Here is a 25,468-nt window from a genome sequence, read left to right as displayed (position 1 = left end):
TCGGGCTCCCAAGACCGGTCTTCTGGGCCGTATCCCTCCCAGTCCACCAGGTACTGGAGGCCTCCACGATGGTACCGGGAGTCCAGGATCTGGCGCACCTCATATTCTTCCTCATCATCCACCAACACTGGTGGTGGCGGCGGTGGGGAAGGAGTCCGAGCTGGGTCAGGGGGTGCAGCCGGAACAAGGAGGGAGCGATGAAACACGGGGTGAATGCGGAGGTGGGGTGGCAACTGGAGCCTGAAGGCGATGGGGTTTATTTGTTCAACGACGGGGTAGGGTCCAATGAACCGTGCATCCAGCTTGTGAGACCGACCAGGCCGGCGCAGGTAGCGAGTTGAGAGCCACACCTGATCCCCCGGCTGCACTGGAGGGCCTTCTTGCCTCTTTCGGTCCGCAGCCCGTTTATATGCCTCCTTGGCTTGCTGTAGCTGCTCTCGGAGCAAGTCTTGGCTGGCACGGAGTTCTTGCAGGTAGGCATCGACGGCGGGGACATTCGTGGGTGGTAGGATCGCTGGGAAGAACCGAGGGTGGTACCCGTAGGTTGCAGCAAACGGGGTCATTTGGGTGGATGAATGGACCGCGTTGTTGTATGCAAACTCCGCTAGGGGCAATAGAGTGGTCCAGTCATCCTGCTGGTAACAGGTGTAACAGCGGAGATATTGCTCTAGCGTGGCATTGGTGCGCTCTGTCTGGCCATCTGTCTGTGGGTGGTAGGCCGAGGACAGGTGCACTCGAGTACCCAGGCTGGAATGGAGGGCTTGCCAGAACCGAGAGGAGAACTGAGGGCCCCGATCGGAGATCAGATGGGCTGGGAGTCCATGCAGACGAAAGATGTGTTGCAGGTAAAGCTGGGCCGTCTCCTGAGCTGTGGGGAGTTTCGGGCACGGAACAAAGTGGGCCATCTTGGTAAATAGGTCGACGACCACCCAGATACAAGTCTGACCCTTGGAGCGTGGAAGTTCCGTGATGAAGTCCATCGAGATGGTATCCCAGGGTCCTGAAGATGTGGGCAAGGGCTGCAGCAACCCTGAGGGTTTGGCTGGGATGTCTTTGGCCCGTCGGCAGACGTCACAGGAGCTGACATAGCGGGCAACATCAGCGCGAACTCGTGGCCACCAGAATTCCCTTGTCAGCAAGTGGGTGGTCTTATGCTGTCCAAAGTGCCCGGCGGGTAACGAGTCGTGGGTCAGGCGTAGCACTTCTGCCCGCAAGGGCCCGGGCGGCACATAGAGGCGTTCGCGGTGTAGCAAGAGGCCGCCTCGAGTCGTGAACTCCCCTGTTGGGTCATCTTGGAGAGCCTGGAGGTGTTGCTGGACCCAGGGATCATTGGCCTGGCTAGCCCGAATGTCCTCCACGAGTGCTGGTGAAGTGGAGGTGGCTGCAAATACTGAGGGCGGCAGGATTGGAGCAGCGGGCGCGGTCTCAGTTGAGGCAGGGGCGTATTCCGGTTTCCGGGAGAGCGCGTCTGCTTTCCGGTTCTGGGTATGGGGGATGTAGGAGATCCGGAAGTCGAAGCGAGAGAAGAATAGGGACCACCGGATCTGGCGCTGGTTGAGACGGCGGGTGGTCTGGAGGTGTTCCAAGTTCCGGTGATCGGTGAGCACTTGAACAGGGTGGCGAGCCCCTTCGAGGTAATGTCGCCAAACCTCAAACGCCGCCTTGATCGCGAGCAACTCCCTCTCCCAGATGGTATAGTTCCTCTCTGCAGCAGTGAGCTGCCGCGAGTAATAGGCGCAGGGCTGTAGTGGCTGGGACGGCTCCTCGCGCTGGGACAGCACTGCTCCCAGGGCCACGTTGGAGGCATCAGCTTCCACCGTAAAGGGAAGCTGGGGGTCGGGGTATCTCAGGAGTGGCCCGGTGGCAAAGCGAGTCTTCAGGGTGGAGAAGGCGTTATCGGCCTCTGGGGACCAGTGGAAGGGTTCTTTGGGGCGGAGTAGTTGAGTCAGGGGTGTGGTCAGGGATGCGTAGGCCGGGATGAATTGCCGATAGTAGTTGGCAAAACCGAGGAACCGCTGCAGGTCTTTGCGATTCTGAGGAGCCTGCCAGGTCAGGACCGCTTCTACTTTTTTCGGGTCCATGAGGATCCCCTGCGGTGACACGATGTGCCCAAGGAACTCGACAGAGCGCAGGTCGAAGTCGCACTTCTCCAGCTTGGCGTAGAGACCATGGGCTCGTAGGCGCTGCAGGACCTGGCGGACGTGCTCGGCGTGCTGGGCAGGATTGCGGGAGTAAATTAGGATGTCATCCAGGTATATGATCGCGAAGCGGTCGAGCAGGTCCCGGAATATGTCATTCATGAACCTCTGGAAGACAGCGGGGGCATTGGTCAGTCCGAAGGGCATTACCAGGTGCTCGTACTGCCCGTATCGGGTCCCAAACGCGGTCTTCCATTCGTCTCCGGGCCGTATGCGCACCAAATTGTACGCTCCACGGAGGTCCAGCTTGGTGTAGATTTGGGCCCCCTTTAGGCGATCCAAGAGTTCAGGGATCAGTGGTAGAGGGTACCGGTCGCGGATGGTGATCTTGTTCAGGGCCCGGTAGTCATTGCACAGCCGGAGCTCCCCACTTTTCTTCTTCACGAAGAGCACTGGAGCAGATAGGGGAGAGGTTGAGGGTCGGATGAATCCGCGTTTCAGGTTCTTGTCCAGGAAGTCTCGCAGAGCTGCCAACTCCGGCTCCGACATTGGGTACAGACGCCCCACCGGGAGTGGTGCCCCAGGTACCAAATCAATGGCACAGTCGTAGGGCCGGTGAGGGGGAAGCTGGTCAGCTCCTGTCTCTTCGAAGACATCAGCAAAGTCCACATACTTCTGAGGGAGCTGAGGACCACCACTCGGGATGCCAGCTGCTAGAGTGGTGGGAGGAGTCAGATGGGGGCATGGGTCTTGGAAGCGTAGTTCCTGCTGGGCCCAGTCCACGATGGGGTTGTGCAGCTTCAGCCAGGAAAGGCCTAGAATCAGCGGGAAGCGAGGCATGCGGGCGACATCAAACCGCAGCTCTTCTTGGTGCTGCTGGACGTGGAAGGTGATGGGACAGGTCTCCTGGGTGACGGGGCCAGAACGGAGGAGGCGCCCGTCAATAGCCTCCACCAGCGACGGAATCCCTTTTGTCTGCACAGGGATCTGGTGCTGCTTCACAAAGGCGGCATCTATAAAACAGTGGGCCGCTCCCGAGTCCAGCATGGCATACACGAACAGCCAGCGTTCGTCAGGCAGACGGAGTTTGACTGGTAGCAGGAATGGTCCTGGGGTATCAGCCCGCTGTTCGGAGGACCCAGCTAGTCGCCCCAGGCTGGGGGGTCCACTTACGCCTGGGGCTGCCCTTTTGGCGGCGGTGGCAGCGAAGGTCCAGGTATCCGATGCTTAGCAGGGCAGCCAGAGGCATAGTGGCCTGCCGTGCCGCAGTAGAGGCACAGATTCTGCGTGCGGCGTCTGGTCTTTTCCTCTGGGGTCAGGCGGGGTCGAGCAGCTCCAAGCTGCATAGGCTCATCCTTGGTGCTGGTACTAGCTGGGGACGGGCGAGGAGCCAGGTAGCACGGCGCAGGGAGCCGGCGCCCTCTGGTCTTGGCTTGGCGGCGACTTTCCAGGCGGCCATCGATGCGGAGGCAGAGGGTGATAAGTTCTTGGAGCGTGGGTGGCTGCTCCACCCTGGCCAGTTCATCCAGGACCTCCTCTGCCAACCCCTCAGTAAACTGGTCCATCTGGGCAGCCTCATTCCACGCCAAGTCCTGGGTCAGGAGCTTGAATTCAGTGGCATATTGAGCCACCGAGGAGTTGCCTTGTTTCAGTGCCCTGATCTTCCGGTTGGCTGTGGCTGCTTGGACTGGGTTTGAGAAAGCAGCAGACAGGTGGGCCTCAAACCCCTGGTAATCAGTCAGTAGGGGAGAGGACGCGACCAGTAAGGGTGTGGCCCATTTGGCCGCCTGCCCCTTTAACAGACTGATGACGAAACACACCTTGGTTTTGTCATTGAGGAAGTCCCGTGCTCTCAGTTCAAAGTACAGCCGACACTGTGCTAGGAAGGCAGGAAATTCTTCCACGGCACCCCCAAATCTGTCAGGTGGGGGAACTGGGCACTTGGCTGGAGCACTGGCCGCAGGTTGTTGCTGCAAGTGCACTACTGCCTGTGTTAGCTGCTGTACCTGGGCTTGGAGCGCAGCCAGTAGTTCTGTGGTTTCACTTGCTTCAGCATCCATCCTGTGGAGTGGGTGTTTGTCGGTGGAAGCAATCTGTCACGGCTGGGGCCGGGTCAGGCAGAGTCCAGAGGCAGTCCGAGGTCTGTAGCCAGTAAGCAGGAGGGTCCGAGGCGCCAAATCCGAATCACTGTAGAAGTATCGCAGGTCTGAGGTCCAGAAGCCGAGGTCAGGGAGTCCAGAAGTCCAAAGCCAAAGTCAGGGAGTCAGGAACCAAAGTCAAGCCGGAGTGGATGCTAGAATGTCAGGGAGATGACTAGTTGCTTCCACAAAGCTTCCTCCCAAAGCCCACAGCTATATAGCCCTCTGCTGGCTGTTGCCCGTTTGGGCTAATTGCTGGCTCAGGGAGGCAGCCAGGATCCTGTTACCACTCAAGCATCCTTGCTCTTAGAAGGGCCAGAATCCTCTCAGAACTCAGGGCTCAGGGAGCGTCTTGCTTGTGAGCGTGCCGCCCTCCTCCGATCCCTGAGGTCCTGCCGGAGGCGGTCACGCACACGAGCCACCCGAGAGGGCGAGGCAGGGGGGCTGGGATCTTCTCCAGCAGGAGGCAGGGGCACTGGTGCAGGTGGCAGGGGCACAGTTTCCTCATCAGACTCAACTTCCTCTGAAGGGTCCCCAGCACCCATGACACTATCCCCCCCCCCAGGGCCCCCCTCCGTCGAGGGACCTGGAAGGTCGGGGTGGTCGTTGTGGAACTGGTGCACCAAGTCCGGGGCATGAAGATTGTCCTCGGGCTCCCAAGACCGGTCTTCTGGGCCGTATCCCTCCCAGTCCACCAGGTACTGGAGGCCTCCACGATGGTACCGGGAGTCCAGGATCTGGCGCACCTCATATTCTTCCTCATCATCCACCAACACTGGTGGTGGCGGCGGTGGGGAAGGAGTCCGAGCTGGGTCAGGGGGTGCAGCCGGAACAAGGAGGGAGCGATGAAACACGGGGTGAATGCGGAGGTGGGGTGGCAACTGGAGCCTGAAGGCGACGGGGTTTATTTGTTCAACGACGGGGTAGGGTCCAATGAACCGTGCATCCAGCTTGTGAGACCGACCAGGCCGGCGCAGGTAGCGAGTTGAGAGCCACACCTGATCCCCTGGCTGCACTGGAGGGCCTTCTTGCCTCTTTCGGTCCGCAGCCCGTTTATATGCCTCCTTGGCTTGCTGTAGCTGCTCTCGGAGCAAGTCTTGGCTGGCACGGAGTTCTTGCAGGTAGGCATCGACGGCGGGGACATTCGTGGGTGGTAGGATCGCTGGGAAGAACCGAGGGTGGTACCCGTAGGTTGCAGCAAACGGGGTCATTTGGGTGGATGAATGGACCGCGTTGTTGTATGCAAACTCTGCTAGGGGCAATAGAGTGGTCCAGTCATCCTGCTGGTAACAGGTGTAACAGCGGAGATATTGCTCTAGCGTGGCATTGGTGCGCTCTGTCTGGCCATCTGTCTGTGGGTGGTAGGCCGAGGACAGGTGCACTCGAGTACCCAGGCTGGAATGGAGGGCTTGCCAGAACCGAGAGGAGAACTGAGGGCCCCGATCGGAGATCAGATGGGCTGGGAGTCCATGCAGACGAAAGATGTGTTGCAGGTAAAGCTGGGCCGTCTCCTGAGCTGTGGGGAGTTTCGGGCACGGAACAAAGTGGGCCATCTTGGTAAATAGGTCGACGACCACCCAGATACAAGTCTGACCCTTGGAGCGTGGAAGTTCCGTGATGAAGTCCATCGAGATGGTATCCCAGGGTCCTGAAGATGTGGGCAAGGGCTGCAGCAACCCTGAGGGTTTGGCTGGGATGTCTTTGGCCCGTCGGCAGACGTCACAGGAGCTGACATAGCGGGCAACATCAGCGCGAACTCGTGGCCACCAGAATTCCCTTGTCAGCAAGTGGGTGGTCTTATGCTGTCCAAAGTGCCCGGCGGGTAACGAGTCGTGGGTCAGGCGTAGCACTTCTGCCCGCAAGGGCCCGGGCGGCACATAGAGGCGTTCGCGGTGTAGCAAGAGGCCGCCTCGAGTCGTGAACTCCCCTGTTGGGTCATCTTGGAGAGCCTGGAGGTGTTGCTGGACCCAGGGATCATTGGCCTGGCTAGCCCGAATGTCCTCCACGAGTGCTGGTGAAGTGGAGGTGGCTGCAAATACTGAGGGCGGCAGGATTGGAGCAGCGGGCGCGGTCTCAGTTGAGGCAGGGGCGTATTCCGGTTTCCGGGAGAGCGCGTCTGCTTTCCGGTTCTGGGTATGGGGGATGTAGGAGATCCGGAAGTCGAAGCGAGAGAAGAATAGGGACCACCGGATCTGGCGCTGGTTGAGACGGCGGGTGGTCTGGAGGTGTTCCAAGTTCCGGTGATCGGTGAGCACTTGAACAGGGTGGCGAGCCCCTTCGAGGTAATGTCGCCAAACCTCAAACGCCGCCTTGATCGCGAGCAACTCCCTCTCCCAGATGGTATAGTTCCTCTCTGCAGCAGTGAGCTGCCGCGAGTAATAGGCGCAGGGCTGTAGTGGCTGGGACGGCTCCTCGCGCTGGGACAGCACTGCTCCCAGGGCCACGTTGGAGGCATCAGCTTCCACCGTAAAGGGAAGCTGGGGGTCGGGGTATCTCAGGAGTGGCCCGGTGGCAAAGCGAGTCTTCAGGGTGGAGAAGGCATTATCGGCCTCTGGGGACCAGTGGAAGGGTTCTTTGGGGCGGAGTAGTTGAGTCAGGGGTGTGGTCAGGGATGCGTAGGCCGGGATGAATTGCCGATAGTAGTTGGCAAAACCGAGGAACCGCTGCAGGTCTTTGCGATTCTGAGGAGCCTGCCAGGTCAGGACCGCTTCTACTTTTTTCGGGTCCATGAGGATCCCCTGCGGTGACACGATGTGCCCAAGGAACTCGACAGAGCGCAGGTCGAAGTCGCACTTCTCCAGCTTGGCGTAGAGACCATGGGCTCGTAGGCGCTGCAGGACCTGGCGGACGTGCTCGGCGTGCTGGGCAGGATTGCGGGAGTAAATTAGGATGTCATCCAGGTATATGATCGCGAAGCGGTCGAGCAGGTCCCGGAATATGTCATTCATGAACCTCTGGAAGACAGCGGGGGCATTGGTCAGTCCGAAGGGCATTACCAGGTGCTCGTACTGCCCGTATCGGGTCCCAAACGCGGTCTTCCATTCGTCTCCGGGCCGTATGCGCACCAAATTGTACGCTCCACGGAGGTCCAGCTTGGTGTAGATTTGGGCCCCCTTTAGGCGATCCAAGAGTTCAGGGATCAGTGGTAGAGGGTACCGGTCGCGGATGGTGATCTTGTTCAGGGCCCGGTAGTCATTGCACAGCCGGAGCTCCCCACTTTTCTTCTTCACGAAGAGCACTGGAGCAGATAGGGGAGAGGTTGAGGGTCGGATGAATCCGCGTTTCAGGTTCTTGTCCAGGAAGTCTCGCAGAGCTGCCAACTCCGGCTCCGACATTGGGTACAGACGCCCCACCGGGAGTGGTGCCCCAGGTACCAAATCAATGGCACAGTCGTAGGGCCGGTGAGGGGGAAGCTGATCAGCTCCTGTCTCTCCGAAGACATCAGCAAAGTCCACATACTTCTGAGGGAGCTGAGGACCACCACTCGGGATGCCAGCTGCTAGAGTGGTGGGAGGAGTCAGATGGGGGCATGGGTCTCGGAAGCGTAGTTCCTGCTGGGCCCAGTCCACGATGGGGTTGTGCAGCTTCAGCCAGGAAAGGCCTAGAATCAGCGGGAAGCGAGGCATGCGGGCGACATCAAACCGCAGCTGTTCTTGGTGCTGCTGGACGTGGAAGGTGATGGGACAGGTCTCCTGGGTGACGGGGCCAGAACGGAGGAGGCGCCCGTCAATAGCCTCCACCAGCGACGGAATCCCTTTTGTCTGCACAGGGATCTGGTGCTGCTTCACAAAGGCGGCATCTATAAAACAGTGGGCCGCTCCCGAGTCCAGCATGGCATACACGAACAGCCAGCGTTCGTCAGGCAGACGGAGTTTGACTGGTAGCAGGAATGGCCCTGGGGTATCAGCCCGCTGTTCGGAGGACCCAGCTAGTCGCCCCAGGCTGGGGGGTCCACTTACGCCTGGGGCTGCCCTTTTGGCGGCGGTGGCAACGAAGGTCCAGGTATCCGATGCTTAGCAGGGCAGCCAGAGGCATAGTGGCCTGCCGTGCCGCAGTAGAGGCACAGATTCTGCGTGCGGCGTCTGGTCTCTTCCTCTGGGGTCAGGCAGGGTCGAGCAGCTCCAAGCTGCATAGGCTCATCCTTGGTGCTGGTACTAGCTGGGGACGGGCGAGGAGCCAGGTAGCACGGCGCAGGGAGCTGGCGCCCTCTGGTCTTGGCTTGGCGGCGACTTTCCAGGCGGCCATCGATGCGGAGGCAGAGGGTGATAAGTTCTTGGAGCGTGGGTGGCTGCTCCACCCTGGCCAGTTCATCCAGGACCTCCTCTGCCAACCCCTCAGTAAACTGGTCCATCTGGGCAGCCTCATTCCACGCCAAGTCCTGGGTCAGGAGCTTGAATTCAGTGGCATATTGAGCCACCGAGGAGTTGCCTTGTTTCAGTGCCCTGATCTTCCGGTTGGCTGTGGCTGCTTGGACTGGGTTTGAGAAAGCAGCAGACAGGTGGGCCTCAAACCCCTGGTAATCAGTCAGTAGGGGAGAGGACGCGACCAGTAAGGGTGTGGCCCATTTGGCCGCCTGCCCCTTTAACAGACTGATGACGAAACACACCTTGGTTTTGTCATTGAGGAAGTCCCGTGCTCTCAGTTCAAAGTACAGCCGACACTGTGCTAGGAAGGCAGGAAATTCTTCCACGGCACCCCCAAATCTGTCAGGTGGGGGAACTGGGCACTTGGCTGGAGCACTGGCCGCAGGTTGTTGCTGCAAGTGCACTACTGCCTGTGTTAGCTGCTGTACCTGGGCTTGGAGCGCAGCCAGTAGTTCTGTGGTTTCACTTGCTTCAGCATCCATCCTGTGGAGTGGGTGTTTGTCGGTGGAAGCAATCTGTCACGGCTGGGGCCGGGTCAGGCAGAGTCCAGAGGCAGTCCGAGGTCTGTAGCCAGTAAGCAGGAGGGTCCGAGGCGCCAAATCCGAATCACTGTAGAAGTATCGCAGGTCTGAGGTCCAGAAGCCGAGGTCAGGGAGTCCAGAAGTCCAAAGCCAAAGTCAGGGAGTCAGGAACCAAAGTCAAGCCGGAGTGGATGCTAGAATGTCAGGGAGATGACTAGTTGCTTCCACAAAGCTTCCTCCCAAAGCCCACAGCTATATAGCCCTCTGCTGGCTGTTGCCCGTTTGGGCTAATTGCTGGCTCAGGGAGGCAGCCAGGATCCTGTTACCACTCAAGCATCCTTGCTCTTAGAAGGGCCAGAATCCTCTCAGAACTCAGGGCTCAGGGAGCGTCTTGCTTGTGAGCGTGCCGCCCTCCTCCGATCCCTGAGGTCCTGCCGGAGGCGGTCACGCACACGAGCCACCCGAGAGGGCGAGGCAGGGGGGCTGGGATCTTCTCCAGCAGGAGGCAGGGGCACTGGTGCAGGTGGCAGGGGCACAGTTTCCTCATCAGACTCAACTTCCTCTGAAGGGTCCCCAGCACCCATGACACTATCCCCCCCCCCAGGGCCCCCCTCCGTCGAGGGACCTGGAAGGTCGGGGTGGTCGTTGTGGAACTGGTGCACCAAGTCCGGGGCATGAAGATTGTCCTCGGGCTCCCAAGACCGGTCTTCTGGGCCGTATCCCTCCCAGTCCACCAGGTACTGGAGGCCTCCACGATGGTACCGGGAGTCCAGGATCTGGCGCACCTCATATTCTTCCTCATCATCCACCAACACTGGTGGTGGCGGCGGTGGGGAAGGAGTCCGAGCTGGGTCAGGGGGTGCAGCCGGAACAAGGAGGGAGCGATGAAACACGGGGTGAATGCGGAGGTGGGGTGGCAACTGGAGCCTGAAGGCGACGGGGTTTATTTGTTCAACGACGGGGTAGGGTCCAATGAACCGTGCATCCAGCTTGTGAGACCGACCAGGCCGGCGCAGGTAGCGAGTTGAGAGCCACACCTGATCCCCTGGCTGCACTGGAGGGCCTTCTTGCCTCTTTCGGTCCGCAGCCCGTTTATATGCCTCCTTGGCTTGCTGTAGCTGCTCTCGGAGCAAGTCTTGGCTGGCACGGAGTTCTTGCAGGTAGGCATCGACGGCGGGGACATTCGTGGGTGGTAGGATCGCTGGGAAGAACCGAGGGTGGTACCCGTAGGTTGCAGCAAACGGGGTCATTTGGGTGGATGAATGGACCGCGTTGTTGTATGCAAACTCTGCTAGGGGCAATAGAGTGGTCCAGTCATCCTGCTGGTAACAGGTGTAACAGCGGAGATATTGCTCTAGCGTGGCATTGGTGCGCTCTGTCTGGCCATCTGTCTGTGGGTGGTAGGCCGAGGACAGGTGCACTCGAGTACCCAGGCTGGAATGGAGGGCTTGCCAGAACCGAGAGGAGAACTGAGGGCCCCGATCGGAGATCAGATGGGCTGGGAGTCCATGCAGACGAAAGATGTGTTGCAGGTAAAGCTGGGCCGTCTCCTGAGCTGTGGGGAGTTTCGGGCACGGAACAAAGTGGGCCATCTTGGTAAATAGGTCGACGACCACCCAGATACAAGTCTGACCCTTGGAGCGTGGAAGTTCCGTGATGAAGTCCATCGAGATGGTATCCCAGGGTCCTGAAGATGTGGGCAAGGGCTGCAGCAACCCTGAGGGTTTGGCTGGGATGTCTTTGGCCCGTCGGCAGACGTCACAGGAGCTGACATAGCGGGCAACATCAGCGCGAACTCGTGGCCACCAGAATTCCCTTGTCAGCAAGTGGGTGGTCTTATGCTGTCCAAAGTGCCCGGCGGGTAACGAGTCGTGGGTCAGGCGTAGCACTTCTGCCCGCAAGGGCCCGGGCGGCACATAGAGGCGTTCGCGGTGTAGCAAGAGGCCGCCTCGAGTCGTGAACTCCCCTGTTGGGTCATCTTGGAGAGCCTGGAGGTGTTGCTGGACCCAGGGATCATTGGCCTGGCTAGCCCGAATGTCCTCCACGAGTGCTGGTGAAGTGGAGGTGGCTGCAAATACTGAGGGCGGCAGGATTGGAGCAGCGGGCGCGGTCTCAGTTGAGGCAGGGGCGTATTCCGGTTTCCGGGAGAGCGCGTCTGCTTTCCGGTTCTGGGTATGGGGGATGTAGGAGATCCGGAAGTCGAAGCGAGAGAAGAATAGGGACCACCGGATCTGGCGCTGGTTGAGACGGCGGGTGGTCTGGAGGTGTTCCAAGTTCCGGTGATCGGTGAGCACTTGAACAGGGTGGCGAGCCCCTTCGAGGTAATGTCGCCAAACCTCAAACGCCGCCTTGATCGCGAGCAACTCCCTCTCCCAGATGGTATAGTTCCTCTCTGCAGCAGTGAGCTGCCGCGAGTAATAGGCGCAGGGCTGTAGTGGCTGGGACGGCTCCTCGCGCTGGGACAGCACTGCTCCCAGGGCCACGTTGGAGGCATCAGCTTCCACCGTAAAGGGAAGCTGGGGGTCGGGGTATCTCAGGAGTGGCCCGGTGGCAAAGCGAGTCTTCAGGGTGGAGAAGGCATTATCGGCCTCTGGGGACCAGTGGAAGGGTTCTTTGGGGCGGAGTAGTTGAGTCAGGGGTGTGGTCAGGGATGCGTAGGCCGGGATGAATTGCCGATAGTAGTTGGCAAAACCGAGGAACCGCTGCAGGTCTTTGCGATTCTGAGGAGCCTGCCAGGTCAGGACCGCTTCTACTTTTTTCGGGTCCATGAGGATCCCCTGCGGTGACACGATGTGCCCAAGGAACTCGACAGAGCGCAGGTCGAAGTCGCACTTCTCCAGCTTGGCGTAGAGACCATGGGCTCGTAGGCGCTGCAGGACCTGGCGGACGTGCTCGGCGTGCTGGGCAGGATTGCGGGAGTAAATTAGGATGTCATCCAGGTATATGATCGCGAAGCGGTCGAGCAGGTCCCGGAATATGTCATTCATGAACCTCTGGAAGACAGCGGGGGCATTGGTCAGTCCGAAGGGCATTACCAGGTGCTCGTACTGCCCGTATCGGGTCCCAAACGCGGTCTTCCATTCGTCTCCGGGCCGTATGCGCACCAAATTGTACGCTCCACGGAGGTCCAGCTTGGTGTAGATTTGGGCCCCCTTTAGGCGATCCAAGAGTTCAGGGATCAGTGGTAGAGGGTACCGGTCGCGGATGGTGATCTTGTTCAGGGCCCGGTAGTCATTGCACAGCCGGAGCTCCCCACTTTTCTTCTTCACGAAGAGCACTGGAGCAGATAGGGGAGAGGTTGAGGGTCGGATGAATCCGCGTTTCAGGTTCTTGTCCAGGAAGTCTCGCAGAGCTGCCAACTCCGGCTCCGACATTGGGTACAGACGCCCCACCGGGAGTGGTGCCCCAGGTACCAAATCAATGGCACAGTCGTAGGGCCGGTGAGGGGGAAGCTGATCAGCTCCTGTCTCTCCGAAGACATCAGCAAAGTCCACATACTTCTGAGGGAGCTGAGGACCACCACTCGGGATGCCAGCTGCTAGAGTGGTGGGAGGAGTCAGATGGGGGCATGGGTCTCGGAAGCGTAGTTCCTGCTGGGCCCAGTCCACGATGGGGTTGTGCAGCTTCAGCCAGGAAAGGCCTAGAATCAGCGGGAAGCGAGGCATGCGGGCGACATCAAACCGCAGCTGTTCTTGGTGCTGCTGGACGTGGAAGGTGATGGGACAGGTCTCCTGGGTGACGGGGCCAGAACGGAGGAGGCGCCCGTCAATAGCCTCCACCAGCGACGGAATCCCTTTTGTCTGCACAGGGATCTGGTGCTGCTTCACAAAGGCGGCATCTATAAAACAGTGGGCCGCTCCCGAGTCCAGCATGGCATACACGAACAGCCAGCGTTCGTCAGGCAGACGGAGTTTGACTGGTAGCAGGAATGGCCCTGGGGTATCAGCCCGCTGTTCGGAGGACCCAGCTAGTCGCCCCAGGCTGGGGGGTCCACTTACGCCTGGGGCTGCCCTTTTGGCGGCGGTGGCAACGAAGGTCCAGGTATCCGATGCTTAGCAGGGCAGCCAGAGGCATAGTGGCCTGCCGTGCCGCAGTAGAGGCACAGATTCTGCGTGCGGCGTCTGGTCTCTTCCTCTGGGGTCAGGCAGGGTCGAGCAGCTCCAAGCTGCATAGGCTCATCCTTGGTGCTGGTACTAGCTGGGGACGGGCGAGGAGCCAGGTAGCACGGCGCAGGGAGCTGGCGCCCTCTGGTCTTGGCTTGGCGGCGACTTTCCAGGCGGCCATCGATGCGGAGGCAGAGGGTGATAAGTTCTTGGAGCGTGGGTGGCTGCTCCACCCTGGCCAGTTCATCCAGGACCTCCTCTGCCAACCCCTCAGTAAACTGGTCCATCTGGGCAGCCTCATTCCACGCCAAGTCCTGGGTCAGGAGCTTGAATTCAGTGGCATATTGAGCCACCGAGGAGTTGCCTTGTTTCAGTGCCCTGATCTTCCGGTTGGCTGTGGCTGCTTGGACTGGGTTTGAGAAAGCAGCAGACAGGTGGGCCTCAAACCCCTGGTAATCAGTCAGTAGGGGAGAGGACGCGACCAGTAAGGGTGTGGCCCATTTGGCCGCCTGCCCCTTTAACAGACTGATGACGAAACACACCTTGGTTTTGTCATTGAGGAAGTCCCGTGCTCTCAGTTCAAAGTACAGCCGACACTGTGCTAGGAAGGCAGGAAATTCTTCCACGGCACCCCCAAATCTGTCAGGTGGGGGAACTGGGCACTTGGCTGGAGCACTGGCCGCAGGTTGTTGCTGCAAGTGCACTACTGCCTGTGTTAGCTGCTGTACCTGGGCTTGGAGCGCAGCCAGTAGTTCTGTGGTTTCACTTGCTTCAGCATCCATCCTGTGGAGTGGGTGTTTGTCGGTGGAAGCAATCTGTCACGGCTGGGGCCGGGTCAGGCAAAGTCCAGAGGCAGTCCGAGGTCTGTAGCCAGTAAGCAGGAGGGTCCGAGGCGCCAAATCCGAATCACTGTAGAAGTATCGCAGGTCTGAGGTCCAGAAGCCGAGGTCAGGGAGTCCAGAAGTCCAAAGCCAAAGTCAGGGAGTCAGGAACCAAAGTCAAGCCGGAGTGGATGCTAGAATGTCAGGGAGATGACTAGTTGCTTCCACAAAGCTTCCTCCCAAAGCCCACAGCTATATAGCCCTCTGCTGGCTGTTGCCCGTTTGGGCTAATTGCTGGCTCAGGGAGGCAGCCAGGATCCTGTTACCACTCAAGCATCCTTGCTCTTAGAAGGGCCAGAATCCTCTCAGAACTCAGGGCTCAGGGAGCGTCTTGCTTGTGAGCGTGCCGCCCTCCTCCGATCCCTGAGGTCCTGCCGGAGGCGGTCACGCACACGAGCCACCCGAGAGGGCGAGGCAGGGGGGCTGGGATCTTCTCCAGCAGGAGGCAGGGGCACTGGTGCAGGTGGCAGGGGCACAGTTTCCTCATCAGACTCAACTTCCTCTGAAGGGTCCCCAGCACCCATGACATTTTCCAACACAGACCTGGCAACTCTAGTTATCCATGGCCTACTTCATAAATTTTCAGTAACCATACAACATGAGGTATTATTATTACTATTATTATTATTATTGTCATCATCCTCGTCATCATTGTTATCATCATTATCATTGTTTGTTGTTATTATTATTATTGAATTTCTCAAAACAAATTTATTATTAATAGCTATTTGTTATTGATATTTATAATAATTTGGGCTTTTTTTTGTACATTTTCAGAAAGCAACACCTGGCTTCAATGTTTATATATATTTCTTTCTGAATGTGTGTTTCTTTATCTTTATAATAGTTTATTGACCACTGAGAAAGGCCTGTGTAGCTTGAATGTGTATGGTCCTATTGTTCATTTGACATTTTCATGAACTGTGTATGTGAAATCATCAATTCTGTATGTAAAATAATTATAGCTTATATAAAGCTCAAGTGGAAGTTCAATGTAGTTTGAAAATAGACTGTTTTTAATCTTTGACATTGTGCATACCATAAATAGATAGATGGGTGGATAGATAGTGGGTGATAGATAGATGGATAGATGGACGATAGGTGACAGATAGATAACAGGTGATAGGTAGAGCAATAGCTAATTACTTTTAGGTTAGCTTGATCCTTTTAACATTGTCGATATATTTTGGGTTCAGTTTGTCTTTCCCTTTTTTGTCCTTTGAAATCAGTTCCACCCAATATCGATATCCTGATAAACACCAACAAGATGGCGGTAGGATTCTACTTGCCATGTAAAGTATAAGTTGACTAATAAAATATGAACAGGCTTTGGCAGTTGCGCAGACCTCTTGTTTAAATGGGGCAGAATACCAGGACCTGAATGCAATTGTGGTGCAGTGCAGCCTCCCAAACTGTTTTCCATTTGTCACAGGGATACAAGTGTTGTGCTTTCCAGGGTGATATGATGGAGCTTTTTGAACTCTCTCCAGCTGTGATTGAGTGGATTGAAAATTTAGATATTAGTATTTGGGGGAATTGCCCAATCAGTCTGCATACTCACTGTATCAACTTGGTTACATATTTTATATTATTATATGCTTCCTATGTGTAACTCCACCATATGATAAATAATCCCTGTAACCAGCCCTGACAGGTTGCAGCATTTTGAGCCAACTGAAAGGCAGCCCCACAAAGAATGTATTACAGTAATCTAACTTGGATACGTTCAGAGCATGGTTCTTTATGGCCAGATCATGCTTTTCAATTAATTGATGGAGCTGATAAAAGGCACTACTTGTATCTTTTGAGATCTTAATCTTCCTTGAGAATTTAGCAGCACTATAAAATGGGTCATAAGTTACCTTAAGCTAAGAAGCCCAGGTCGGAGGAGTTGCCAAGCTGGCATTTTTCCAACTGCACCAGGTTAGGCAACTGACTTTGTACTTGTCTCATCCCAACCTAGCCACTATAATCCATGCAGCGATAACCTCCAGCATAGACTACTGTAATTCACTCTATGCTGGCCTACCCTTGTGCCTGACCCAGAAGCTCCAGCTGATCCAGAATGGGGCCCCTTAGATGGCGTGCATCCAACCAGTGCTGAATGAGCTGCACTGGCTTCCAGTGGAGCATTGGCTCCGTTTCAAGGTTTTGGTATTGACCTTTAATGCCATCAGTGGTCAGGGACTGCCTCTCTTAATATGCCCCTGGAAGAGTGTTTTGCTCCACCAATAAGAACATTCTGGTGGTCCCTGGCCATAGAGCAATCCGGCTGTCCTCGACTAGGGCCAGGGCCTTTTCTGCCCTGGCCCCCACCTGGTGGAACTCAGTGCCCTACAGGATTTATTAGCTTTCTGTAGGGCTTGCAAGGCAGAGATATTCCACCAGGCATTTGGTTGAGGACACAACGGTCTGGCATTCTTATACTCCCGCCTTCCCCCCTTTTCTCCATATTCCCTCCACCTAGGGGGCTGGCAGATACTGAAATTACCACAATCTTGATCACAGGTTGCAGCATTATCTGTTGGAGGAACTGTTTTTAATGTATTTTATTATTTTTAATATGTTTAATATTATGTATGTATTTGTATCTGAGCCCAGCTTGCAGTGAAGGGTGACCTAGCAAACTGAATGAAATAGATGAATAATAAATAAGATAAGAGTAGCAGATCTGAGCTGACTTTTTTTGTTAAGTGTCTGGCTACACTATTTTCTCAAAGCTAATTCTATTTTTGTTCCTCCCCTCCCCAGTTCTGCTTGGTGTTTCTATTCTATAAAGCTCTAATTGCTCATTTCTTTATATAGCAAAGTGGTTACTTAAATAGCAGTTCAGTCTGAAAAATGGGTAGCGTCTGTGCTCAGCTGGAAACTATGAATAAAAACCCGAACACACCTCAGATATCTGCCTCAGTGAGGGCTGTGTACGGTCATGACTCGGCTGAGGTCAGGGTTGGGGCAGGAGTTGGGAGGGGGCTAATTCTTGATTGTGAGCCTCTCAGGAACAAAAACATTATATGAAAGAATGGTGCCATTTATAGTTTGAAATCTCGTAGAATGCCTATTCCTAGTCTTGTTGTGTATGTATAATTTTCCGCATATATATGTGAAAGTAGACGATACTGTTGTTTTTTTCTATTTGAGAAAAGTCTTGTGTTTAAAAGTGGAAAGATTTTAGTATAAGCCAGTGTTTTAATGAGAGCTTGGATTGCCAAATTCAAAATATGCTATTATTTTAGACACCTTCACAATGACGTGAAGCACAAGAAAGGCTTCATTCTCAATTTTGGTGTTTTCAGACATACTAAATAATGCACTTTCAATCCACTTTCAGTGCTGTTTCATGCAGTAAAATCCAGTTTGGTGTAGTGGTTAAGTGAGCGAACTCTTATCTGGGAGAACTGGGTTTGATTCCCCACTCCTCCACTTGCAGCTGATGGAATGGCCTTGGGTCAGTCATAGCTCTCGCAGAGTTTTCCTTGAAAAGGGCATCTTCTGTGAGAGCTCTCTCAGCGCCACCCAATTCACGGAGTGTCTGTTGTGGTGGGGGGGGGGGTGTAAGGGAGATTGTGACTGCTCTGAGACTCAGAGTGTAGGGCAGGATATAAATCCAATACCACCTCCTCCTCCTTCAGTTGAAACATGCATCAGAGGTGGATCAAAAGTATTCAGCATGTGTAAAAGCACCTTGGTTCCAAGGGTTTTTTCATATGATGCAAACCTCCATGTGGGAGCTGCCAGACTTACATGGGGATTGTGATGCTTGTAAACGTCTTCCCATACTAGCCCAATTGCAAAAAGTCTCTTCCCATCACTGTCCTCCAGATATGTGCAGCCACAAATACTCACCATGTGGTCAGACAATACAAGGTTGTATACAGACCATCACCCCATGGAACATCCATAAGCTCCTTCCACAGGGCTTTTTTAGTAGAAAAAGTCCAGCAGGAACTCATTTGCATATTAGGCCACACCCCTGTCATCACCATTGTTTCACACCAGGCTTTTTGTTGGAAAAAGCCCAGCAGGAACTTGTTTGCATAGTAAGCCACACTCTCTGATGCTAAGCCAGCTGTGTTCCTGCTTTAAAAAAGCCCTGCCCTTCCATATAGGGGACTCTAACATATGAAGTAACCCTTGGAAATTTTACTTTGAGTAAATGAACTAAAGCTAAAAATAACTGCATTTCGGGGCAAGCCCTCATTATTTACAAAGGAGTATTATTTTGGGATGGCAGAGTCTAGAGGGAGCAGCTCTGAGTTATTTCCAATATGTATATATTTTTAAAAAGACAGCCCTAGAGCCCCCACTCAGTAGGGGGTGCAGTTTCAGCGTTTCGTTTCAGGGTATGAAAATATTTCATGCTAGCTGAGCAAACTAGTACTTATGCACTTCTGCAGGCTTCTGTATTAACTTTTGAGCAGTGCAAACTTAATTGTTCTGTGGTGGATCCAAAGACACATTTTTGTGGGCTCAAGAACTTCTGCCCATCGAGTGTGTCACACCCATTCCTCTTGCAGCAGCCTGAACACCCCCCCCCCAAAAAAATCTCTCTTTTTGGGGGGGGGGTCTGCTCCCCCAAGAGTAGACATTCAGAGGCCATTTTGGACTGCTGTGGGATAATGGCACCACAAAAGTTACAGCTTCTTCTGATATTAGGTTTGTGTAACAGGAATGGCTTCCCACATCATGAAGGTAATGTCAGAAACCCCAAGTCATACAGAAAAGGGACTCCTATTGTGGCTTCTTCCTACATGAGCTTCCTACTGATCCTTCCTATAGGATCAGTACTTTCCAATTTTTGCCTTCGCATTTCAAGAAGGAGCTGCCCCTTAGCAGTTGCAGCACCATGATGGTAACCTCAGGAAAGGCCCTGAGGTGTTGCATTTGATCAAAGAAAAGTGCGTCAGCTTGAATGGTGGGAAATTCTGCTGTGTGATATCAGGACTCAAACAACTGTCCGTTTTGTTACAGGGCAAAACTGCCAAGGAAGAGAAGGAGATGCAGGCATTGCAGCTGAAGAGCCTACAGTACTTGGAACGTTATATCTATCTCATCCTCTTCAACGCGTACCTCCATTTGGGGAAAAAGGACTCCTGGCAGAGGCCATTCAGCATCTGGATGCATGAGGTAAAGCAGTGAACATTCAGAAGACCCCGTCATCATAGATATGTGTCTGCACGGAAGGACACTGGCCATGTGTGAAAAGGCAAACCAAATTTTGGTCCCTTTTGATGACCAGCCAGCCTGTTCAGGCCTGATGCCACCAATATATTGGAAGCAAGATTTCATATACTTTGTGCATACCCTCCACCTAAACCCAAATTTCAATATCTATACCCTAGAACATGTAGTATTTTAACAACACTTTCAAGTCGCTTTTGACAGCTGGAAGTAGACTTAATTTTTGTAAAGCAAGGCTTCATAGGGTAATGACTTTCATAGCTGTTATTGAATCCTGATCTTGTATGGTGGGACTGAAGAATTTCAAAATAAATTTAGCCCAGATGATGAGCTGGAATGACCATGTAAACATGCATGTTTTGGTTGGTATGGAGAGGAGCTTTAGGAAGCTATTAAGCTGTTACCCAAACCTGTGTGTCCCTTTTTCACTTTGGTGCATTATGGTGTGTGCACTCTGGAATTGTTAACAGGTTAAGCATATGCTGATAACCATGAAGTGGAATGATTTTTGTCGTTTACTAGTCTATTTTATTGGGTCTTTCTTTCTTTCTTTCTTTCTTTCTTTCTTTCTTTCTTTCTTTCTTTCTTTCTTTCTTTCTCTCTCTCTCTCTCTTTCTCTCTCTCTCTCTCTCTTTCTTTCTTTCTTTCTTTCTCGCTCTCTTTCTCTCTTTCTCTCTCTCTCTCTTTCTCTCTCTCTCTTTCTCTCTCTCTCTCTTTCTCTCTCTCTTTCTCTCTCTCTCTCTTTCTTTCTCTCTTTTCCCATCTTCTCTCTCTCTCTCTCTCTCTTTCTCTCTCTCTCTCTTTGTCAGTCAGTCTTTTCCTGTTTTCCTCTCTCTTTCTGTCAGTCTTTTCTCTTGTCTGCTTCCTTCCTTCCCATCGCTAATCTGAGTAGACCTGGGGAGGATGCCCTGCCATTTCATGTTTTCCCAGCACTGCCATTTCATTTCTTTCTTTTTCTCTTTCACTCTCTCTCTCTTTCTGTCAGACTTTCCCCTTGTTTCTCTTCTTCCTTCCTTCCTTCTTTGCCATTACTAATCTGAGTAGACCTGGGGTGGGGGAGAAGCATGAAATGCCCTGCTATTTCATGTTTTCCCAGGATGAGAGCATTTTATATTTTTAGTTTTCTTCTGTGTGATCCTTGTGCTTTTTCTTGATGTTTTATTTTTAAAATTGCATTGCAAAATCCCACCATTATCCTACCTTTCCTAAACAAAATATTGCAAGAGTTTTAGGCTTGTTTGTACATCATTTGCTGTTTCCCGGCTCCACCTCATAAGACTCCTGGCTCCACCCCCAAATTTTTGTGGTTCACGAAGGAGAAGTGTAAAAATAACCGGGCCATGGGGGAAAAAAGTTTGGGAAACCCTGGTGTAGGAGCCAATTTCCACCTTTCCCCCCCTTTGCTGTCAAGTCATAGCTGACTTATGGCAACCCATAAGGTGTTCAAAGCAAGAGATGTTCAGAGGCAGGGCTGCGGCTGCCTCCTCCCCCCCTTCCTTCCTGGATCGTGTGGGAAGGAAGGGGGGAGGAGGAAGCAGTGGCGGCCACTCTTTCGGTGGCTCACTCGTCCTGACCCCTCAACTCTGCACTGATAATGATCGAGCCAGAGGGCCAGCATAGGAGCCGTGACCCTCTGTCATCTTTTTACCTGCTGATCAGTTGATTGATGTGTGGGGGCTTTAAATAGCCTGGGGAGTGAGTATGGCACTCCACTGCCCCTTCCTGGACATTGAAATGATGGGGTAGGGAGGGAGGATGAGGCCCCATGGGGGGGGGAGGGGTGCCGTGTTACAGAGGGGGGGGCAGCGAGTCTTCCTGGGGCACCATGCACCCCAGGGTCAGCCCTGTTCAGAGGTGATTGCCTACCTCTGTGTCCTGACCTTGGACTTCTTCAGCGGTCTCCCATTCAGATACTGACCAGGGCCAACCCTCTCACCCCTTTGGTAAGATTGGGCTAGCCTGGGGACATGGCATCCTACTAAAATTATAGATGCATGAGCGCGATGCTCCTTCTTCCCTTCCTTTTTAAACTCATCAAACTCAGCGGTTAGCTTGAATTATCTCCTAATAAATATGCAAAATGCTGGGGGAAACAAAAGCAAAGTCCCTGCAGACATACTACCCGGTGGGGGAAAAGAAAGAAGTACAGACATCCCAGCCCTTGGAGGAAAACAAAATGGAGGACGGTGCAGGACAACACTGTCAATAAAGTTTGGCTTCCTTTTTAATCACTGAGAACTTTAAGTCTATGGCGAATCTGGAGATAAAGCTTTTAGGCTTCTTTTTGAGCCTACTCAAACCTTTTCCGGCACATCTTGGGGAAATAAAATCCACAGTACAGCAAACTGCCCGAATTGCAGAAAGTGCAATGGAAATTATTATACTAATGCAGGATGATGTATGCAAACTTCACTCTTCCAAACAGCATTGGAAAGAGAAACTTCTGATGGTAGAAAATGATCTAAACAATTGTAACTTGAAATTCCGGGGCTTGGATGAACAGGTGGAAGATACTGCTGAGCCTGGATGCTTCTTAGCAAGTGAGCTACATTTAGAAGAAGAAATTGCCCTGACAATCACTAGCACATTCTGTCTCTATTCTCCTAACAACTCACATAGGAAAGAGAGATTATTATTTCTTTTGCTGATTTTCGAACCAGGAAAAAAATCTTTGAAGTAGTACAATCAACGGGGTCCTTACAACACCAAGGAAAACCAGTTTTGGCATTCCCGAATATTTTCTCAGATGGTATTGCAAAGCGAAAGCAGCTGAAGGACATGACTTCTAAACTTTTGTCTGTAAATATACATTGTAGACGGATTGTCCCTGCATGATTAAGTTTTTTCCACCAAGGCGAGAGATATGAGATCAATGATGAAGAGTCAGGTTGAGAAATTCTACATGTTTTGCATCTGGAGGGTTCTTATGAGCTGGACAAAAGATCACAGAAAAGGAAACTGAATTTTATATCCACTCCTTCACAAGATGTTAAAGCGCATGTGCATGCAGCCCCTCATGATGGTGGAACTTGAAAAATCATGAAAGGAGAGTTTCATCAGACAGATTATGTCATTTATTTTATTCACTGACAGTTAAGCATACTTTTGTTTTTTTATGAGGATGGGGAAGGTGGTTGTTTTGATGACGCGAGGTCCTCCTGTTTTCAGACACTCTCTGGTGAAGATTAAAGTATCTTGTTGCTTGTCTTGGCATTGCCAATCAAGCCTCTCGTGTGTGTATGTATTAAAGATTGGGCTAGTCTGGGCTATCCAGGTCAGGCAGTTTCTACACACCCCTGTTAAAATTCAAGTGATATACACAGCCTCCCCTCAAAACTGGAAAGGTTTGCTGAATGGCGTCTCTTCACTGTTGCATGACAATGGGTAAAGGTTGCAGTGCTCTCATGTTACTATAAATGGGAAACTCTTCAGTAGCTTAAATATTTTACATGTACAGTAATGGTGCTGTTGGTGATCTACAGAACCAGCATGTTAGGGTCCTCAGTTTCTGTCAGCCTAGTTCGCATTTCTTTCACCTCTGTTTCAGCAGTTCACAGCTACTGCTAGCTGTTCAACCAGCTGTCACTGAGAACCATGCCAGGATCCAAAGAACAGCATTTTTCCTTTTTGTTGTTCCATGTATCTCTCTTAAACCCTGCAAAACACCACACACATACCGTTGCTATTGCATTCCTTCAGGATTCATTCCCATGGAAAACAGCTGTTTCCCTATTTTTTGGTTCATTATTCTGAGAATATCTTCACTTATCTTAGAAGAGAGCAAGCCTCAGCTAAGTGGGAGATATTGAGAGCCTCTGGCTAGAAGGTCCACGGCTTCAGCAGCTGGAGACAAGGCAGGCAAGGGATAACTCTTTGTCAACAACTACTAATTTGCAAAAGCTCCATTTTGAGGAATATGTGTAATCTGAGCAGACTTCAGAGGATGGTAGAAGGCAGGAAGGCCTGGCGACTTTGTCCATGAAGTTGCAAAGAGTAGGACTCGACTGTGTGACTGAACAACAACAACATTTTGAGGAATATGTGTGGTGGGGAGACCAAGCCGTTATGTGCATCGTGCATTCAGTGAGTTACCAGAGAGTGCATGCAGCTAGCTACTTGGTAAATAGTCACCTCTTTTCATCTTGACAGGAAGCACTTGTAACAGTAAAAGAAAATAGAATTAGAACAAAGTAGGAGTCCAGTAGCACCTTTAAGACCAACAAAGTTCTATTCAGAATGTAAGCTTTCATATGCATGCATATTTCATCAGATATTTACAACAGTGATAAACAGTGATAAAATTTACAACTTTTAACAAAAGTTTGAATTAAAATAATACATAAAATACATGTCGCAGCAGCCTAAGCCAGTCCAGCGGTGATAATTCAGGGAAGTGCTATTGCCTCCTCGTAGTGGAGGGAGGCAGGGAAAAAGGAAGAGGAGTGCCAGACTAGATGGAGGACTGTTACTGTCCTCAACCAAACACCTGGTGGAACATCTCTAACTTACATGCCCTGCAGAATGGCCACAAACATGGATGCTATTCGGCAGAGATTTCCACCAGGTAGAGGCCAGGACAGCTGGATGTCTCTCGGGCCAGGGGCCACCAGAAAGTTCTTATCTTCTAAGTGTAAAGCTCTTATGGGGGTATTTCAGGAGAAGCAGTCTCAAACGTACATGGGTCCCAGGCTGTTAAGGGCTTTAAAGTCTAACACCATAACCTTCAACCTGATATGGTGCTCCTCTGGAAGCTGGTGCAGCTTGCACATCACAAGTTGAATATATGGAGGTCCCAGTGAGGACTCATGTGGCTGCATTCTGGATCAGTTGGAGTTTCCAGGTCAGCCTCAATTTGAGGCAGCCCTACGTAGAGCAAATTACATTAGTCTAGCCTGAAGGTGACCACTGTGTGGATTACCATAGCTAGGGAAGGGCAAGTCAGGTAAGGAGCCGGTTGCCTGACGTGGCACAGCCAGAAAAACACCAGTCTGGCAACATTTGTGATCTGGGCCTCCAGTGACAGTGAGGCATCCAAAATCCACATCCAGCCTCTTGGCAGTCAGTGCCGGTAATAAAGGCACACTGTTTAGAGCCAGGAGTCGGGGATAAGATAAAAACAAAACTGATATCATATCTTTTAGTTATTGCAAGAATACTTATAGCACAAAAATGGAGAGAAAATTCAGTGCCTACAACTACTGTGCGGCAGCATAAATAATGGAAATATTTTCTTTTTTCTAAACTTTCAAACTTAACTTAATTGTCTTTAGTTACATTAGTTTATTGTCTATAGTTACATTGAGGTATTAAAGCATAAATACCAGTAATAAACAATCTACAATTGTAACAGCTCAAAAATATATCAAATTGTTGTAGACAGTGTTGGTTGGTATTACATCATGCTCTGTTAGATATATAATTACTGGACACCACTGTTTCACAGTTTTCTTTTCATGTAAGGAAGATGAAACATTTGCAGTCCAAACTCTCTGCTCAAACAGTGGCTCAAGCCTTCTTTTCTTGAATGAGAGACTAAACTAATGCAAAATTATGAGTCTGACCAGTGGCCCCCTTTTGCTTAATAGTCTCCTCTCCCCATTGTCTTAGGCAAGAGGTCTTTCTTACCTTTTTGCCCTTTTAAGTGAAAGGTAAAGCTGCAGTACTGCAATCCGAGCTCTCTGCTCAGTCACGACCTGAGTTCGATACTGACAGAAGCTGGGTTCAGGTAGACGGTTCAAGATTGACTCAGCCTTCCATCCTTCCGAGGTCGGTAAAATGAGTACCCAGCTTGCTGGGGGGAAAGTGTAGATGACTGGGGAAGATGATGGCAAACCACCCCGTAAAAAAGTCTGCCATGAAAACGTGACTGGTGCTTGCATAGGGGACTGCCTTTACCTTTAAGCGAGTTTACTGAGAATAAAGTAATCCCTCCAGCTGTGTGGAGATGGTATTGTGGAGTTTTTCCAGCTGAAGGCTGGGAATATTTTCCGTATAGTAAAATGACTAGTTGTTCACTTATAACACATTTAGAAAACTATCAGAAGTCTTTTCAAGCTTTGTGGTTTCAGGTAGTCGAATATCTTGCGGAACAAGAAATTCTTCCAGCTAATCTATGTTATGCCAATTCTGTGTGTGTGTGTGT

General features: G+C 52.3%; 1 protein-coding gene across 1 annotated transcript in view; it reads left to right on the top strand.

Annotated features, from left to right (window-relative positions):
- PALD1 (phosphatase domain containing paladin 1) overlaps nucleotides 1–25,468 on the top strand; it is a 164,673-nt gene that overhangs the window by 124,353 nt on the left and 14,852 nt on the right. The window contains exon 19 of the mRNA XM_060241190.1: nucleotides 19,117–19,272. Coding sequence (XP_060097173.1) covers nucleotides 19,117–19,272 — 156 coding nt within the window. The remainder of the gene's footprint in view (nucleotides 1–19,116; nucleotides 19,273–25,468) is intronic.

The sequence above is a fragment of the Heteronotia binoei genome, chromosome 6, assembly GCF_032191835.1.
Source record: "Heteronotia binoei isolate CCM8104 ecotype False Entrance Well chromosome 6, APGP_CSIRO_Hbin_v1, whole genome shotgun sequence".
NCBI classification, from domain to species: domain Eukaryota; kingdom Metazoa; phylum Chordata; class Lepidosauria; order Squamata; family Gekkonidae; genus Heteronotia; species Heteronotia binoei.
Note: the sequence above shows the minus strand (reverse complement) of the source record. Positions and strands in the feature narration are given on the sequence as shown.